Source organism: Chlorocebus sabaeus, chromosome 10, assembly GCF_047675955.1.
Source record: "Chlorocebus sabaeus isolate Y175 chromosome 10, mChlSab1.0.hap1, whole genome shotgun sequence".
Taxonomy (NCBI): domain Eukaryota; kingdom Metazoa; phylum Chordata; class Mammalia; order Primates; family Cercopithecidae; genus Chlorocebus; species Chlorocebus sabaeus.
In genome coordinates this window covers 59048977-59069236 of record NC_132913.1, presented here as the reverse complement: position 1 = coordinate 59069236, position 20260 = coordinate 59048977, and the positions used below count along the sequence as shown (strand labels likewise).

The window sequence follows — 20260 nt, the reverse complement described above, 5'->3', positions numbered from 1 at the left end:
ACATGAATTTTGGGGAGTCACAAGCATTGAATCCATAGCAATGCCATAACTTGAATTCCTTCAAAGTATATGAGATTAAATATCATCACTGCCTTGAAAGGACAGATTGTGTTTATGTTTTCAACTGTTGTCTTTGAAACAAAGTACCAGAATTAACTGGTTAATCAACATTTTAGAAACTCATTGAAGCATATTCAGTTAATTATACTGAAGCATATTCAATATAGTGGGCCCTCCATCTGCTTGAGTGCCATGTCCTTGGATTCAACCAACTGTGGTTGGAAAATATTTGGGAAAAAACAAACAATAAAAAATAACACTACAACAATAAAAAATACAAAATTTAAAAATTCAGCATAACAATTATTTACATCTTATTTACCTTATATTAGGTATTAGAAGTAATGTGTAGATGATTTAAAGTATACCAGAGGATGTGCATAGGTTATATGAAAATACTACACCATTTTAGATCAGGGACATGAGCATCCATGGATTTTGGTATTCGAAAGCAGTATCCGGAATATTTTTGTGCCAGGTGAGGTGGCTCATGCCTGTAATCCCAGCACTTTGGGAGGTTGAGGTGGGAGGATTGCTTGAGCTCAAGAGTTTGAGACCAGCCTGGGCAACATAGACAGACCCCATCTCTACAAAAAAATTTAAAAATTAGCTGGGCATGGTGACATGCACCTGTAGTTCTAGCTACTTCAGAGGCTGAGGCAGTGGGATGGCCTGAACCTGGGAATTTGAGGCTGCAGTGAACCGTGTTTGTGCCACTACATTCCAGCCTGGGCATCAGAGTGAAACTCTGTCTCCAAAAAAAGAAAAAAAAAAAAAGAATATTTTTGCATTAATTAATAAGTGAAATATAAAATTACTTAGAAACATTTATCTCATTCTTTTATAATTTCTATTTTTGTATATAGTTTAAAATACATCTTGTATATAATTGTATAATGTATATTAGATTTTTGTATATATAATTAAGACATTGGCAAGTATGTTAACTTTTTTATTTAGTTTATTCTGTCATTTCATACTGTTTACATAGTATAGAAGGTCTTTTCATAATGAATATTAAAGAACAAGACTGACACACTAGTATAGACAAGTTATCTTAGATCCTTTATGCTATGGGATACCTGTGAAATAACATCTGGTAGAATTTTTCTCTTTATTATTATTATAGATTTTATGTTAGAACTATGACAGTAGTCATTAGAGATGGTAGATTATGATCAATATTCTCTGATTTAAGAATCAAGTTAATTTTTATACACTTTAGAAAGCTTTTTAAATTTTAAGTTAAAGAAGGAAAAAAATTTTATAACTGAAATGCTTGTTTACCTGAAAGATTCACTTCTGTAAACTGATAGTGTATTCCCCCAACAGTAGCAGATAAATGAGGTATTAATAGGCTTGTAAAAATTGGGGTAAGGGGGAAGCTACTGTGTATTTGGCTTAATATGGTTTTTAAATGCTGATGTTAGAGTTATCTATTTTTAAATACATTGCTTTCATTTTTGGCTGCATGAATATCCTATTTTCTTCTTTTGGAAAAGATACTACTGCATTACCAATATCACTTTTAGGTTTTGTTTTTTCTTGTCTTAAAATAGTCAAATTGTAGTTTTTTTCACTTGCTGTGTGCTCTTTCAAGATTTTTTTTTTTACTTGCTTTCTTCTTTGCAGCAGTCTCCTGGATTAGGTAGGCCTATCTGGCTCCAGATTGCCGAGTCTGCTTACAGATTCACTCTGGGCTCAGTTGCTGGAGGTGAGTGACATGTCTGTGTGCTGTTTGAGGCTTGTGTTAATGTAATCTTATCTCACTAGACTAAGGCAGATCAGCAAAGGTGTAGTTCATTGTTCCCATGGGTCACGACTTCAGGGCTTTCTGAAGTGTTCTTTATTTTTACCTATGATCAGGGGACTTGTCATAGCAATGACTGTGGACCATCTGGCTCCAGTCTGTCTTCAGGACAAAACCTCTGTAATGACGTGAAAGTCTGGGATGCAGTGCTGCACTCTCCTTAATCATACTGGCTAAGGCCAGTATAAAAAAGTGGAAAATGAGACTGTGTTTATGGGGCAGGTTAAGAAATTGAGATTTGCTATTATCCTTACCATACTAACACAGGAACAGAAAACCAAATACCACATGCTGTCACTTATAAGTAGGAACTAAATAGGAACTTATGAACCCAAAGAAGGAAACAGACGCTGGGGTCTACTTGCGGGGGAAGGTGGCAGGAAGGAAGGGAGCAGAAAAAATAACTATTGGATACTGGGATTAATACCTGTGTGATGAAATATGTACAACAAATGCCCATGACGTGTTTACCTATGTAACAAACCTTCATATATACCCTACACCTAAAATAAAACTGAAAAAAAAAAAAGAAATTGAGATTTGAGATATGAATCCAGAACCTCATGAAATAAAACAACGTCTCAAAGTGATTCACTTGTGCTTTTCTGCTTACATGTTTTCCTTTCCCTTATCACTTGTTTGACAATATCTGGACTTGATGTTTATTTGCAAAAATGAACCTCCCTTCCCTCCCTGTTCACACTCAAAATTTGAGAGACTGTTTTTGCTTAGATACTCTACATAGAAAATGTGTACAATCTGAAGTTACTTTGTTGAGAAGAAACTAGCAGATGTGATTAAAATGCTTACGATTTTTAAAGATAAGCCTGAACTCAAAATACTTTTTTTTTTTCCTTTTCACTCTCAGTTTTAGAAGTTGCAAACCAGGTTTCAGCTTTCAGCAGTCAAAGTGTGTAATACTGTTGTTCATGTAAATAAATTTTTCAGTCCCTGAGAAATTTTAAAGCATAGCCATATTTTCTTTCAAACCAAATTCTATACATAGGGATAGGATAATGTTGAAATGTGTCTCCAATATTGTGGTTGTAACTATGATTAATTTACCGAGATGCTTTATTAAACTAAATTTTAAAATTGTAGCCACCTAGTGTACGGATATAGTCATTTTAAGAAGTAACTGGCATAATATTTAGGCATTTAATGGAAAATATAAGTAAATGTTTTATATAATAGTTTAATGTTGTTATTATAGAAAACTGAGTGTTAACTATCTAATTTGGGAAGTGACTCGATAATCCACTCTGTAATTTATGAACCTAAGATATCAAAGAGCATTCTTGACAGTTGTTCTCTGAAGCAGCTGTATTTATGGATTTCCGTGGTTGCTATAGCCTGCTATCCCTAAGGTGTGTGTGAGGGAAAGAAAAATACTAACATAAAGTCTCTTTTGTGAGAATACATATTGTGTTTTATTTTTTCATCCTTTAAGATAAGATTTGTCATCCTTATGGACTCTCCATTTAATTGTGTTCTTTTTTAAGCCTAAAAATTCTTCTGTTTGTAGCTGTGGGAGCCACTGCAGTGTATCCTATAGATCTGGTGAAGACCCGAATGCAAAACCAGCGTGGCTCTGGCTCTGTTGTTGGGGAGCTGATGTACAAAAACAGCTTTGACTGTTTTAAGAAAGTCTTGCGTTATGAGGGCTTCTTTGGACTCTACCGGGGTGAGTAAGCAAATCCAAGCTGCTGAAGTTAGTGATTTGATCTCACCAGAAGCAGATTTTAACTCACTAATTATGGAAGCCAATATGTAGTATGCCTAACCAGACTAGGTCTGTTTCTTTCTTTTTATTTTCTCTTTGCTCATTTCCCTTTTTACATTCTTTCTGGTGATTAACAATATTAATCTGCAAACAAGGTCTTCATTTCTTCTTCTTGCTATTTATATTTCTTGGTATCCAAATTATGTGTTTGTCCCAACATGGGTCTATGTCACCATGCTTCTACAAACCAAGGCATATATCTGCAGGTAGAATACAAGGATGATAGCTAAGAAATAGAGAACTGCTTTTCTCAAAGAATTAAAGAGGAGAAATACATCTCTTTTCTGCGAAAAAGAAGCCAGGCTACCACTCAAAGATGAGTTTACCCTCCATATATTTGTTTCAACTGAAAGAAATATCAAGTGTTTTTGTCTCTTTCAGGGAACATTTATAAATTTTTTTCCAATGAGTCATTTGAAGGTTTTTAAAAAAGAAAAGAAAAAAGGGAAAACCCTTTGGTTCCAAGTCTAATTCTTGCTCCTTTCCCCCACTTAGCTCAGAGGTGTACAGTCAAAACAGAGAGATTTTCTTTTGCAGGGAATGTTAGCAGCCATTCTAGACTGAGCACAGTGCAGTTGGCAACAGAGGCAGCAGCCCCATGCAGAATTCTCCCCACCCCCCGTTGTCTTTGTAGGAACTTGTCTCTTTGGAGAGAGAATGACTTTCATGTATGTGTTTCCACATTAGAATATAGGGTTTCCTTTGGGAGGGAGATTAATTTTTTAATCTCTTTGGGCGCCACTTGGGATTCTTTGAAAATGCTCTCTACATGCTCAAGTCCAGGCCATTTATGTAATTTACTGTACTTGTTTGTTTGCACACACAAGCTCATTAATCCCTAGCCTATTCTGAGCTCTGTTGAACTATTTGGCTTAGAAATCTTCCTAAGAAAGACTGGGCCCGAACAAAGCTTTGGGCTCATGGACAGGAGAAAAAAAAACACCTCTGGTTAACATTATATACAGGTATTCAATCAAAAAATATAACTCCGATAAACTCATAATTGAAGTAGAGGGTCACAAGGATGTTCATTTTTAGCATTATGTATAGAATAAGAGGAGAGAGTCATTCTGAAATCAAACTAGGCTCAAGTACCCTGCTCTTGAGAATGAATGTGATGAGTTTTCCTCAAATATTCAGAACTGTAGCCTCTTTGAATTCCACCTGTACAGCATGTACCCTGTGGAAAGGGGAACAGTATCCAGAACGCAGATCTTTCTGTGTGAATGCTTGTTTTAACTGATTAAACCCTGCCTATCCATATTTTATTTAATGGGGAATCAAGGTTAAGTGGCATTAAGGTTGTTTTTTTCCTTGATATCTCCAGTGTTTCTTTGTTGAATAATGACCTTTCTCCTCTTTGGTATACTTTTAAATTGCAAAGAAAATGTCCCCTATTAAAAGGAACCTAGATATTTACTGCACAGTTTAGCCTTCTCAATGAATAGGTGCTTAACAGAAGATTTCATTTGAGAGGGATGTCATGTTAATTAAATGGATGCAATATAGCAAGTAGGGGAGGGGATTGTTGGTTTTATTCAGGATGTAAGCTCATAAAAGCAGTTCTTTAAATGAGAGACTTTTGTATTAGGGAGAAGATTGTAGGAGTCCTGTATGTGAGCACTATGATTATTGAGATTGTCATATATTGCTTGGAACTGGTCCATTATTCTGTCAGATGATTGACAAAATTGTTGACAGATTAGCTAAATTTCTTTGCAGGCAACAATGATAAAATGACACAAATCAGTACTTTATTAAATTCCATGAGCCTTATTGAGGCGAGTTGTAAAACAAATATGCATGCTGACATGGTTGTATGGGAGTTAGATTAAAAGTAATTGAGCCTGATAATCACGAGGGTTAGAAAGTTAAGACTGCCATCTGCTGATTTGTTCTTTTAAATCAGTCTGCTACCCATGAAAAGTGTGTGTGGATTTGTGTGTATCATTGATAATTCAGGCTGACTGACAGTAGCCAATATGTATGATTACTTGCTGGCTCTCAGCTTATGGAAAATCACTCAGCAGTATCCTCAAAGCAGGCTGCAGATCAGCAGTCAGCAAGCAGGCAAACACATATATAACTCCCATTTGGCTGGATGATTTAAAGAATATAAAATGTTTATTGTTAGCATCTTTAAAAAAATGTATGGAAAAAAGTATGCTAACAATTCGGATAAGCTGTGTGCTTTAGAAAGGTGAGCCCAACAGATGTTGTTTATTTTTTTCTTTTCCAGTTTACAACCAGCCTGGGAAATTTAACTTTCTAAGGATTATGATTTCCTTTGTTTTGAGGGGATTCTTTTAAAATGTCTTAAGCTTGACATATATTAGTAAATAAGAATACAACAGGCATATGTTTTTGCTTATAGGAGATACTCATTAAACAATACTTAAAATTGCATTTTTCTTTGCAGTTTTGGCTTCCTTTTAAATAAATGAATATTGAATGCTGTGTCTCTCTGAAGAGATTATGGGAGTTAGTATTCTATAATAACCAAGCCACTGTATGCCATTATGTAGGTAGTACAGTTTGTGGCAAAATCTGGGTATGCTTAACAGCATGCTTTTCAGAGCTTTTCCAAGTGTACAGTGTCTGTGTATGTTTATATGTTTTTGGTTATAACAAGGGAGGGAATTTGGTTACATTTTCATTGGCAGTGTTCCCAGAATAGAGAAGACCCATGGCTCTGTTTCTTCCTCATGGACTTTTTGGGAAGTGTTGGATAACCGGGCTTTAAAGTAAGCATGCTTAAGAAGAGGATTTATAGCGTCAAGAAACATGACATTATACTGCATTTGTAAATAATTATTACATATGTATACAGAGTTTTCAGGATAATCTTTTTCCCATTTTAATGAAAACTCTAAAATGTTTGATGGGTAAATAATATGGGGGAAACTCCTTGTTGTTGGGCTTGTGTTTTCGTGTCTGGTACATCTATATTGCTGATGATTCTGTCCCTTTACCTAGGTCTGATACCACAGCTTATAGGGGTTGCTCCAGAAAAGGCCATTAAACTGACTGTAAGTTTCTCTCTAACTGGATTTGTGTCATTTGTTTAGATTACCATTAAGCCAAAAAACTGAAGTCAAGGCTCGGCATGGTAGCTCATGCCTATAATCCCAGCATTTTGGGTGGTGGGAGGATCACTTGAGACCAGGAGTTCCAAACCAGCATAAGCATAGTAAGAATTCAGCTCTACCAAAACAACAACAGCAACAAAAATTGAAAATTAGCCAGGTGTGGTGACACATGCCAGGAGGCTGATATGGGAGGATTGCTTGAGTCCAGGAATTTGAGGCTGTAGTGAGCTATGATCATGCCACTGCACTCCAGCCTGAGCAACAGAGCGAGACCCTGTCTCAAAAACAAAACTAAAATTGGTGCTGCCGACACTGGCACACTATCACAGAATTTGTAAAACTTTAATTTTACATATAAGCATTTGATAATTTTTAATTTTATCATAAGACAAATATTTTGCTGACTTGGAAAAGCAACAGTGTGCCAGAAGAGAAACGGTTGGGAATTTTGGTTAACTGATGTTGTCTTTCTAATTAGGTTAATGATTTTGTTCGGGACAAATTTACCAGAAGAGATGGCTCTGTTCCACTTCCAGCAGAAGTCCTTGCTGGAGGCTGTGTAAGTATTACTCTTAGGCGCTTCTTGTGACAAATATATTCCGTTAACCTTTTTGCACAGATATGATAGATATCTGAGTGACATTTCCCTTGAACTCAAGGGATTCTAGGCAGGTTTTCTCAATAATCATATGGAATAACTTTTAAATTTTATTGTAAAAGCTAACTGGTTTTGAGTATAGAAAAGAGGTAGCATTTTCCGCCAGTTAGAATGGTGATCATTAAAAAGTCAGGAAACAACAGATGCTGGAGAGGATGTGGAGAAATAGGAACACTTTTACACTGTTGGTGGGAGTGTAAATTAGTTCAACCGTTGTGGAAGACAGTGTGGCGATCCCTCAAGGAGCTAGAACTAGAAATACCATTTGATCCAGCAATCCCATTACTGGGTATATAACCAAAGGATTATAAATCATGCTACTATAAAGACACATGCACAAATATGTTTATTGCGGCACTATTCACAATAGCAAAGACTTGGAACCAACCCAAATGCCCATCAATGACAGACTGGATTAAGAAAATGTGGCACATATACGCCACGGAATACTATGCAGCCATCAAAAAGGATGAGTCCCTGTCCTTTGCAGGGACATGGATGAAGCTGGAAACTGTCATTCTCAGCAAACTATCGCAAGAACAGAAAACCAAACACATGTTCTCACTCATAGGTGGGAATTGAACAATGAGATCACTTGGACACAGGACAGGGAACATCACACACTGGGGCCTGTCGGGGGTTGGGGGTTTGGGGGAGAGATAGCATTAGGAGAAATACGTAATGTAAATGATGAGTTGATGGGTCTAGCAAACCAACATGGCACATGTATACATATGTATCAAACCTGCACGTTGTGCACATGTACCCTAGAACTTAAAGTATAATGATAAAAAAAAAAGGTAGCGTTTTCATCAGCTCTATCTCTTTGATGCTCCTAAAGCATTACCTTCCAGACTTTTTTAAAAGTTCTAATTCCTATTCCTTTTAAGTAATGGAGTACAGAAAATATAGTAGTGGGTAGAGTTACCATTCGTATATGTTAACTGGAACTTTAAAACAAGTGTGAGATGGCTGATTAATTGGGCCCTTATATCTTAGATATAGGACTGAGTAAGCCATTGTTTAATTATAATTTTTCTTCTTTAGAGGCCAGAGGGTATGGCAAACAATAATAATGGTAACTACATTTCAGCTGTTGACAGAAATTCTGAACCCAGAGACTCTGATATTTACTTAGGGCACAAAGGTTTCTGTCTTTAAAGTGTAAGCATGACACTGGCTTTGGACCAATTCTTAAATCTGTTTGCAATTCAAGTAATTTCATTTGTGGTATTTGTTTCATATTTGATAACGTGTGGTTCGTTCAAGACTTGTTTAGTCCATTTTGTTCTTGGAAACATTAATAACTTCCAGTTGAATTGACTGACAGTCTTGGCTAAAACTTCCTCAGTTGCTTGTGAAACCTGAAGTGATGAGGTCAGTGACCTTGGCAACGTTTAATTCAGAGACACTGCCTCGGGGGTCAGAGAGAGAGAGAGGTTGCTTCAGGTTTTCTTTGATATGCGTCAGTGTGGCACATACCTGAGTCCTCACCTTTCTGCAGAGTTGCTTTGGTAGAGGTGGACTCCTGTGTGGGTGTGTGTGTGCCTGTATGCATGCCCCAGCACATTCTCAGGAAGGAAATCTCTTTGGCTACATTTCTTTTTTAATGAAGAGTAAACAGTGGACATAGAATAAAACTTTTGCTTAGGTGGATCACCAGAAATGAAGTTTCTCTTTTTCCTTTATTCCAATTAGATTCTGCAATTGGTTCTTGTCTAGAGAGAGAATCTTTGCCAATCATAAATATTCTTTTTCTTGGTCGTTTTAAGTTTCTGTTTGGTTAAGCTTTCTAAGTCATTTTTATCACAGCACATGCATACCTTTGCCAGAAATCTTCTAAGCTCTTTCTGTTCCATGTAACTAATTATTTGTTTCCATTTGCAATATCCAGGTTTTTGGCCATGAAGCTGACCTGTTTCCATGTCTGACATGTGACCTAAGTGGTTAAACCAAAATAAGATATTTAGTTCCTTTGTTCTTCCTAGCTACAGACCCTGTTTATAGGTTTGAACTTTAGGAATTTTTATTGAAGTCTGGGGTGCCTTGAGGGTTATGCTGACACTCTAAATCTCTTCCTTAATCATGACTCATTTCTGGAGGCTTTGATGGATTATCTAGTGGGAAATTGACAGCATGAAAAATAGTCAGATTGGACTCTAGGCAGAATGATAAGGTTGTCTGCAGTTCTTCACCACAAACGTTTTCTGCTTCCCCCTTTGCTCTAAATCTCTTCTTTCAGGAAGAAGAAAAAAGTGCAATTATTGAGTTTCTACTGACAAATTCACTTTTACTATGGTATAAATGATTGTTAAAGCATAATTCACTGTTTCTCCCCAAAGTCTATACATTTCAACAGAGAATAAAGTCTTCAAAAGGATGAGTCTCTCTTTATAGAATATCAGGCTCTGTGGAACACAGGATACTCCATTTCCTAAATGATACCTGGCAAACAGCCACCAGATTAACACTGTGAAGAGTGGCTGCCTGTGAGCCTGACCCTGAGTCCTCACCATCCTGGGTAGTGGTGGTGATACGATGTATGATGTCCTTGTGGCTTTTGGCTGAGTGCTGTCAGTGCCACTAGTGTGAAGAATACTGCTGTTCTTCCAAAAATTACCCGATTTTAAAGATGCACCTAATGCATTAACCTAATGTAGGTTAATTAGGAAGAAATGGCTCAAACTGAGTTCTAGGCATTTCCTCCCAGAGGAAGGATTAGCTAGGACCTAGGCCTTGAGTTCCCTGTAGATGAGAGGAAAATTTTATTGCCATGGAAATGACAATATTCTCTTTTAGGAAAAATGGTGTGTGTTAACTAGATCATGAAGTGACCTGGAAGTGAAAATCTCTAGTCCTTGGGCATTATATATTTTGTTGTTGTTGTATGTTTTGTTTTATGATCTGGTTATTTTTTTTATTTATTTATTTTTGTTTTTTTGAGACAGGGTTTCTCTCTTGTTGTCCAGGCTGGAGTGCAATGTCACGATCTTGGCCCACCGCACCCTCCACCTCCCAGTTTCAAGTGATTCTCTTGCCTCAGCCTCCCTAGTAGCTGGGATTACAGGCATGTGCCACTGCGCCCAGCTAATTTTGTATTTTTAGTGGAGCCAGGGTTTCTCCATGTTGGTCAGGCTGATCTCGAACTCCCGACCTCAGGTGATCCACCCGCCTCGGCCTCCCAAAGTGCTGGGATTATAGGCGTGAGCCACCGTGCCTGGTCTTTATGATCTATTTTTAAAGGCATGTGATTTTTGTTTTTTGTTTGTTTGTTTTTCTTCTTTTTTGAGACAGTATCTCAGTCTTGCCCAGGCTGAAGTGGAGTGGTGCAATCTCAGCTCACTGCAGCCTTGACCTCCTGGACTCTGGGGCTCCTCCCATCTCTAAGCCTCCCCAGTAGCTGGGACTATAGGTGCATGCCACCATCCTCTGCTAATTTTTTGTATTTTTTGTAGAGATGGGGTTTTGTCATGTTGCCCAGGCTGGTCTCGAACTCCTGGGCTCAAGCAACCCACCTTGTGCAACATAGTGGGACCCCCGTCTCTATAAATAATAATAATAATAATTTTTAAAAATTGCTTGACCTTTTTTTAGGTGGAGATGGGGTAAGATTGTATGTGTGTGTATACAGTTGCTCAGTAAATATCTCTTATGAATGTTGAGTGTTGTATGAGTATTAAATATGTAACAATAGGTTTTAAATAATTTTTTCTCTTGTTCTCATAGGTAAACCATTCTTATCAGACCATATATTTTTCTGTTAGAAAATCTCTATCTTTCTCTACACACACACACACCCCCACACCCAGATGCTCCTTGACTTACAATGAGGTTACATTGTAATAAACCTATCATGAGTTGGAAATTTTTAGGTCAACAATGCATTTAATCCACCTAGCCTACTGAATGTCATAGCTTAGCCTATCGTACCTAAAACATGCTCAGAACACTTACGTTAGCCTGTAATTGGGCAAAATCATAAAGCACAAAGCTTGTTTTATAATACAGTATTGGATATCTCATGTAATTTGTTGAATACTGTACTGAAAGTGAAAAACAGAAAGCCTTTATGGGTACTTCTACTGAATGTATATTGCTTTTGCACCATCGTAAAGTCAAAAAACCATAAATTGTATCATTGTTAAGTTGGGGACCACCTGTATATATATGTTTATGCATAATATTTATATGTACAAATATATGTTTATTAGAAGACACAAATATAGTTGAATGTTTGATTATGATATCTGTTGTGGGCAAAAATAGTACCTTAGTGTCAACCTAGAATTTTCAAAGTACATTATTATGCATTATTGTCACCCTCTATAAAATAGGTAGATGAGAAACAGAAGTCCAGAAAGGCTAACTTCTTACCCCAATTTACACAGCTAATACATGCTGGAGGTTTCATGTGAACCCAAGTATTCTGATTTTTTTAGACCAAGTCCTTTTATTCTATAATGTCCTCTTGGGGGAATCAAAGCATTGATTTGTGTCAAAATAAATCTAGATGACCCTATTCCACTTTATAGTGACTTTCTTGCTTCTTTCCTTCCTTCCTTTAATAAATATATGAATATGACATATTTATATATTTGGTTGTTTTTTTAGGTATAATTACCATTTTTAAAAGAAACAGATTTTAGGTATTCAGCTCAATGAGTTTTGACAATTGTATACACCCATGTAATCACCACCTAAGATAATGAACATCTCACCCCAGAAAATTCATTCATGCCTCTTTCCAGTCAGTCCCTTCTCCGTTACTCCATGCAACCACAATTCTGATTTCTGTCTCAAGGTTTGTTGTTCTTGGATTTCATGTAAATGGAGTGCACAAGATGCATTCTTTCATGGCTGGCTTCTTTTGTTTAACATGTTTTCAGAGAGTCATCCTTGTGTGGGTGTCAGGTTTGTGTTTGTTTTACATATTGCTGAGTAGTATTTCATTGTACAAATTTACCACAGTTTATCCATTTTTCTATCGATAGATGTTTGAGTTTTTGTCTGTTACAAATAAGTTTGCTATAAACATTCTTGTACAAATCTTTTTGTCAACCTATATTTTCATTTTTCTTGGGTATCTAAGAGTAAAATAGAGTCAATGTACATTCAATTTAAAATAAACTACCAATTCTTAGAAGTGGATGGATCATTTTATAGTCTCCTCAGCAGTATACAAGTATTCCAGTTGCTCCACATCCTCACTGATGTTTGATGTCTGTAGTGTTTTTGATAGTAATCATTGTAGGTATGTGAAATAGTATCTTATTGTGGTTTAAATTTGCATATTCCTGATCCTGAAGATGTTGATTATCTTTTCATGTGTTATTGGCTATTTGTGTGTGTGTGTGTGTGTGTGTGTGTGTGTGTGTGTGTGTATGAAGTATCTGTTCAAGTCTTTTGCCTACATTTTATTAGGTTTCATATTTTGTACTATTTGTAGAAGTTGTTTATATGTCATGGATACAGCCCTTTTTCAAATAGATGTGTTGTGGATCTTTTTCTGCCAGTCTATGACTTGTTTATTACTTTTGTTGATGTTTGTAGTAGTTTTTAAAGAAAAAGTAATTATGTAGTTTTTTGGATAGATCCAGAAACTTGAGAATAAATTTAAATATCTTTCCAAATTAACAAAACAGAATATTAAAAAAATCTAGGCCGGGCGCAGTGGCTCAAGCCTGTAATCCCAGCACTTTGGGAGGCCGAGATGGGCGGATCACGAGGTCAGGAGATCGAGACCATCCTGGCTAACACGGTGAAACCCCGTCTCTATTAAAAAATACAAAAAACTAGCCGGGCGAGGTGGCGGGCGCCTGTAGTCCCAGCTTTTCGGGAGGCTGAGGCAGGAGAATGGTGTAAACCCGGGAGGCGGAGCTTGCAGTGAGCTGAGATGCGGCCACTGCACTCCAGCCTGGGCGACAGAGCGAGACTCCGTCTCAAAAAAAAAAAAAAAATCTAAATGGACTAACCTATATGTACTTTCTAATGGTCTCTTTGGTAAGTATCTGTTCTTTTTTAATTGTTAAACTCAAATCAGAGATTAGCAATAAACTTACCTAGCTGACTGCATTACCTCTTTCAGAGAGTATATACTCCTGAGTGGATGGAAGTCATGAAACTCTAAACTTATTGCTCAGCAAAGTGCTAATGTTGCAGGTGAATTTCCACAATCCTATGCAAACACACTTTCTGGAGAACACATTCTTTCCCTTTGTATTTTGCTTTCGGTCTGCATAGTGCTCTCACACGAGTTAGTAGTGCAAAAGACCTCTGTAAGGCAGATAGCACAGTTGTGGGAATGGAATGGTTATGCTGAATGCAAAATCTATGACAATCTAGGTCAGTAGTCTTCCAAACCTAGAATCTTTCAATTCTCCCATGCTTAAGCATGTGTGTGCCCACAGTGCATACACACACCCTCCCTTCATATCGGTAAAGCAAAAAGCCCACATGTTAGGTGGAGCATTTACTAATCCTGGGGTCCAAGATCTGTAACTAGCCAGCTCCTTATGATGAAGAATTCTATGTCTTCGTCAGCAAACCGAGCTTGTATATCTCTAAAGAGTAGTTTGGAAACAGCTCCTCTACCTCCCATCCCCAGGAATTAGTGTGGTCCAACTTTATGCCTACATACTTATGTGAACACATATAGATATGCCTACAAGTTAAAAATTCTTATATATTTATGTCAAAAGTGGCTTATGATAGGTACATAGGAATTTTCATTCTTGCTGTCTTAGTTAATTGTGGCTGCTATTAAAAAATACCTTCGACTGAGTAATTTATAAACAACAGAAATTTATTGCTTACAGTTCTGGAGGCTGGAAGTTCAAGATCAAGGTACCGGCAGATTCAGCATCTGGTGAGGGAGGGCTTGCTCTCTGCTTCCAAGATGGCACCTTGCTGCTGTGTGCTCGCTTGGTAGGAGAGACAAGGCAGCTCCCTTCAACCTCATGTATAAGGGCACTAATCCCATTCACTAGGGCAGAACCATCATGACTTAATCACCTCCCAAAAGGCCCTACTTCTTAATACTATAATGTTGGATATTAGTTCCAACATATGAAATGGGGGAAACACCAACATTCAGATCATAGCACTTCCCTTACCCTAGTTAGGGGTATATGTAATGTTAATTCATAACACCCTCGCATATATCATCACTCAGCAATGAGCACATTGCAGTTTATTTCTTTTAAGCTATCACTATCCTATTTTAGAAAGAACTATAGCATTTCCTATTGCTTTAGAGAAATATGAATGGTTGGTGGTGTGCCAGGCTGACTCACTGTTCTGTTCCTCTTGAGTCAGTCCTAGTGACACCTAGTTCTGTGACTTTTATTGTTTATCTGGTTATTTTATGTGCACATATGGTGTTCATCTGGAGTTGATGTGACCTTAAATAACTGAAGTTAGATTTTCATCAGTCTCTATAAGGGAAGACTTTATAATGAGTTACTTAGATTGGATATTTTGTGGTTGGAGGGAAATCATTTCAATCTATAGGAGACAACAGATCAAAGAAGGAAATAAACAAAGGACTTGGCACAAACAGGGCCCAGTCTCCAACCTCTTTGTGAACCTTGCCCCGGGGGTAGGATTGAGAGGGCAGAAGGTTGAATAGGCCTAATCCTGTGTATAGCCCCTCGGCCTTAGGCACTGTGGAAGCATGGTGACATCTCAAAATTACATCCTTTTCCCCACTAACTTTTGCTGTCAGCTTTAGTTGATTTTCTCATTAAAAAAATCATATAAGATTAAATGGGAGTTTTTTGTTCTTTCCATTTCTGTTATATATGGGTAACCCTCATTCAAAATGAGATTTGTTCCCTTTTATGTATCTTTTAAACTCAGTTCTAGAACAAAGAAATGACAACAGAATACTGAAAAGTAGAAAGCATCTAAGTCTGTTTTAATATTAATGCTTGTATCTCTTTTAAAAAATAAGCTGCAAATTTAATGAGGGAAATTTAAGCAATTAGAGAATTAGAAGCTAATTTTGGTGATTTCATGAGTGAAAAAAATTCAGCAAAGGTATGGTATTGAATGGTATGTTATCTAATATAAGCATTTGTAAAAGAAGCAACAGGATGTCAAATTTAGCAATGTCCATTTAAATTTATGTAGCTGTGTATCATTGTGGTTTAATTTAAAATTTTATATATCTTAGTGTTGATTATTTCAGATCACTAGCTATATTTGGTTAGGTTTTTTGATGTTCATATATAATAAGCTTTTTAAAAAACCTTAGGTCCACAGTTAACTAATGCCAACTAGTTTAAAAAATATATTTGCCAAATTACCAAATTTACCATGAAGAAGAATATGTGAGAGAAGACTTACTCTATAAAGAAGCCATTGTTTCTAAGACCAGGTCTGTTTCTTGTTGTTGCTGAGTAGTTAATACATTCATATGTTTTGAAATTTAAAAGGTACAATAGAGTATGCTATGAAAATTATTTCTCCCAGCTATTCAGTTTCTTTATCCAGGAGGCAATCAATGTTTTAATCTTTAAGCCACTTTGATTTTGAGAAACTTAGGTAAATTTTGACATATTTATGATCAAATGTGTACCTAATATCTTATGTTCTGTTTTTGTCATTTGGCATGATTTTATTATCAAATCATATTGCCCAATTAACAGTATAAAATTGTATCTACTTGGCTGTTTTATTCGGAATTTGAATTTTTTCCTGTTCAATTTTGCTATTAAAAATAGCAAATGTTAGCATATTTGTAGAAATACAGGTACTATTTTTTATTGAAAAGTTACTGTATTTATGGAATTCTATATATTAAAGATTATATTTACTGCAAGCAGTGGTTTTCCCCTTTGGAAAGCTGTTATTAATGATATCATTTATAATCAATAGAGTCTTGGAAGAAATATTCTATTTCTCTGTATTTGTTTCTCAGAGAGGAAACACCCAGTTCAATAGTTTGATAACATCATAGTCCCTCATTCTGTGTTGCTTGATTTCTTACCAGTATAATTGAACTAATCTCAGATTTTACTCCCCCTTCCCTATCCCCAATTTAATATGTAGGAGAGAGAGAGACGGAGTGATTAACCTCAGAATTTGAAAAAGAACAGTGCATATTTGCCATGTATGTTTCCCTCTAAGCATTATAAACATCCAGAGTTTTAGACAAACTATTATGTTGGTACAAAGTAACTGCGGTTTTTGCAGTCTTTATCTTTGCTAAAATTATTCAGCGTTTCTGGAAAGTATTTGCCTTATGTTCCTAGGCCTATCATGAGGTTTTAAAAACGTATACTAATTACTAAAAAAATTTAAGAGGTAGGGGTCTTACTCCATTGCCCAGGCTGGCCTTGAACTCCTGGGCTCAAATAATCCTCCTGCCTCAGTCTCTTGAGCAGCTGGGACTACAGGCATGTGTCATTGCACTTGGCGTGTGTGTTAGTTTTTAAAGCATATACAAATGATGTAATTGTCAGAAGTGTTCCTCCTTCAAGCATAGGCATGAAACAAACTTATAGATGTGTGCCTTGCTATAGTGTCATTGATTGTTTGCACTCTTACTTGCCAGATTAAATGTGTTTATAAATGCACATCAATTGAGTTTTGTGGTTATGTCCTGTGCATTGTTGGGATTTGGTATATGTGCTAGGTAACTAATCTTCAAATCATACAGCAATTAAGGTGTATGTATTTTTAAAATGTAGTCCCACCTGGGTGCAGTGGCTCACGCCTGTAATCTTAGCACTTTGGAAGGCCAAGGCGAGTGGATCGCTTGAGCCTAGGAGTTCGAGATCAGCTTGGGCAACATGGTAAGACCCCCATCTCTACAAAAAATACAAAAATTAGCTGGGCGTGGTGGTGCATGCTTGTAGTCCCAGCTACTTGGGAAGCTGAGGTGAGAGGATCGCCTGAACCGGGGGAGGTTAAGGTTGCAGTGAGCTGATCCTGCCACTGCACTCCAGCCTGGGTGACAGAGTGAGACCCTGTCTCACAAACAAATAAAACATCAATTATTTCTCTTTATTGTACCATTTTTGTAGTTTCAGTAGAAAGCCTGTTACTTGTATACTTCAAAAAATTTGAAGCATTGTTAAAGGAGTATAAATCTCAATCAATTGGCAGTTATTTCTAAAAGGGTGCATGAGAGAAGGAAGGGGAGGAGGCAGCTGTGAGGTGCAGGTGGGGGACATGGATTGGAGTACCCCTGCCCAGCAGGATGTTATAATTTACTAATGATTACAAACATGAAAGACCTTTGTATTTATTTAAACATAATGTCCACATTTAACATTTGGCACCCAGGGACTGACACTGTCTGGTAGTGGCAAATTTGGGGGAATTAGAATAAAAATTTTCAGTTCTATTAATTTTTAAACCTGCTTTAGTTAAAACATAAAGCACATTTTCCAAAAGATAGTCTTTGCAACCATTATTTAAACAAGAGATTTCAGGGAAGTAGTGAACTTTTTCAATTGATTTGGTCTTTAATACTAGCTACAGGAGCAATTAGTTGGATTATCATTTTAACGTAATTTTTCACCCAGCAATCCTTTTGAAAGTATTGTTTGCTTAGATTGAAACATTAAAGTGCTTTTTTCTGCCTGCAGTGCAACAGATTAAAAGAGAGAGAAACGCAGGCAAATCAACATGTAAAATTGGGTCAGTACATAGTTGGGGGACCTGTGTGCCAGTGGTCTGGATTGTGTTGAGTTGAGGAGTTAGAGGAAACCGTGAGAGAGAGACAGCAAATTGCTGCACCTCCCTGCTCGAAGGACAAAAAGGGGATTGAGGCCCTAGGGAATCCAGAACAATAAGCTGTCCATGAAGAGGGAAGGCATTTAGTATCATTGCTGGCAATTTTGAATATTGAAAGGAGTTAAGGAGTCAGGATTGGAATAGAGGTAGTTGGGGGATTTATAGTCCCAAGGCAATTAGGGAAATGGACTGAGCCATGTTGCTGCCCCTTGGAAGCGGGTCTGGGAGGGCTTTGGGTTTTAGATAAATGAGCAGGAATGTGGGCAAAGGTTGAGCACTGAAGTACCATTGAAAGCTGCATGTGAATTTTTGGTATTGTTTGTAATCTTTCTGTACCTGTGGAATTACAGTGGCCCAGATTTCATATTTCACATGTGATTATATACAATGATTATGATGATATGAATATCATTATGAATGTTGTATGAATATGGTTATGATTACATAATATAAACAGCTACAGTTGAAGATGTACAAATGGGATTTTTCATTTCATGAAAGGAGATATATATTTTATTTATTTTTATATATCCATGGTCACACACATTTTTTTCTTTCTTGTCTTACAGAAACCAAAAAAAAGAAGTTGGTAGAAGTTTTTGTTAAACTTTTTTTTTTTTTCCTCTACTAGTTAACAGATTTCAGATGCAAATATACTCTCATTATCCAAATTCAAATCTCTGTCACTCACCACAGGAATATGGAATGTGGCTTTGATCTTGAGGGTGTTGTACTCATGGTAACTAGATGTTCCATTTCTCAGCTTTGCCTTGAAGAGTTTTTCTGGTTTTGTCTTGAAATGATACTGAAATTTATCTTTCTAAATTCTTCCCTTTTGTGTGGGTGTAGCCATGTACCTGTATCTGAATTTTGCTTAGGATAATACATTTTAGAATTTGAACTGGAGGAGACTTTTCCCCTTTTGACTTAAGGCACCAAAGTAGTTTTAATTGTTCTACAATCCAAGGAAGCAGAAGCAAGTGGGTTTGCTGCCAAGAATGCTTACCACAAAGAAGAAAAAAATAATTGTAGCTCTGAATTGTAGCTCTGGCTTGTAAAATATGACAGTCTTCTACTATCTCTTTTTCTTTCATTGAGTACCTTGCTGCCACATCTGTCTCTACTTTTTTTTCCAAATGGGTTTATCAGTTTTGTTATTTGGAATATGGCTGGGGTGATCCTGGAAACACTGGTCTGAGAAATAGTCTTGACATTTCAGCTAGAAACAAACCCAGGGGTAGATTGATCTGAGACAGAGTTTGAGACCATCCCTCTGAACCTCTCCAGGGTGGGCCTAAGTGTCAAACTGTCATTCCCCCATGAGGAAGGAGGTTTTACCTTCTTCTTTTCAAGATAGCAAGACGTGGAGGCTTTGCTGGATTTTCCTTTTTTACGCTGCCAGTCGGGCTCTGATGTGGAATCTGCCTGTCTCTTCTCCCTTGCCTACAGGCTGGAGGCTCTCAGGTCATTTTTACCAACCCATTGGAGATAGTGAAGATTCGTCTGCAGGTAGCTGGAGAGATCACCACAGGACCCAGAGTCAGCGCCCTGAATGTACTCCGGGACTTGGGAATTTTTGGTCTGTATAAGGTGGGTAGGTTTAGGCTATAATGTACTCAATAAAATGTGAAAGAATGTGGAAACCAGACTTCTTCCCTCCAAGTTGAAAAGCAATCTTGTCCAGCAGGGTAGTCTGTGGAGTAGAAAATCAAAAAAAAGAAAAGAATCAGGACACTTGTATGAGAGGCTGTGGGATACACATGCAGCCTCTCCTGTTGTCATCTTCAGGCTTTTGTGAAACTGACAGCAAGGAGGCCAGCACCGCAGACCTACTGGCCTCAGGCTCACAGCCTTTCATTTGCTGGGGGGTTTGGGAAGACTTTCCTTGGTGCTCTCTTTGGGCTGGTTTAGGGCTTCAAAATAGTCTTATGTTTATTTTCAGTCTGAGTTATCTCCATGGTTAACTTCCCAGTAGGAGCTTTTCTTTGTCTTAATAATTTGACCACAGTAAAACAGTAGTAGAGTTTGGTAGGATTCAGGTCTTTAAGAAGTTAAGTGGTAGGATTTGTCAATAATGAATTCCATTTAGGAAAAAAAAAATAAAAAAAAACCAACAA

General features: G+C 37.2%; 1 protein-coding gene across 3 annotated transcripts in view; it reads left to right on the top strand.

The window, feature by feature from the left end:
* SLC25A12 (solute carrier family 25 member 12) overlaps positions 1-20260 on the top strand; it is a 111314-nt gene that overhangs the window by 82400 nt on the left and 8654 nt on the right. For 2 of the 3 annotated variants that reach the window (XM_007965355.3, XM_073019814.1), the window contains 5 exons: positions 1693-1774; positions 3396-3554; positions 6630-6682; positions 7221-7301; positions 19593-19733. In XM_007965355.3, coding sequence (XP_007963546.1) covers positions 1693-1774; positions 3396-3554; positions 6630-6682; positions 7221-7301; positions 19593-19733 — 516 coding nt within the window. The remainder of the gene's footprint in view (positions 1-1692; positions 1775-3395; positions 3555-6629; positions 6683-7220; positions 7302-19592; positions 19734-20260) is intronic. The other variant, XM_073019813.1, reaches the window with a different exon arrangement.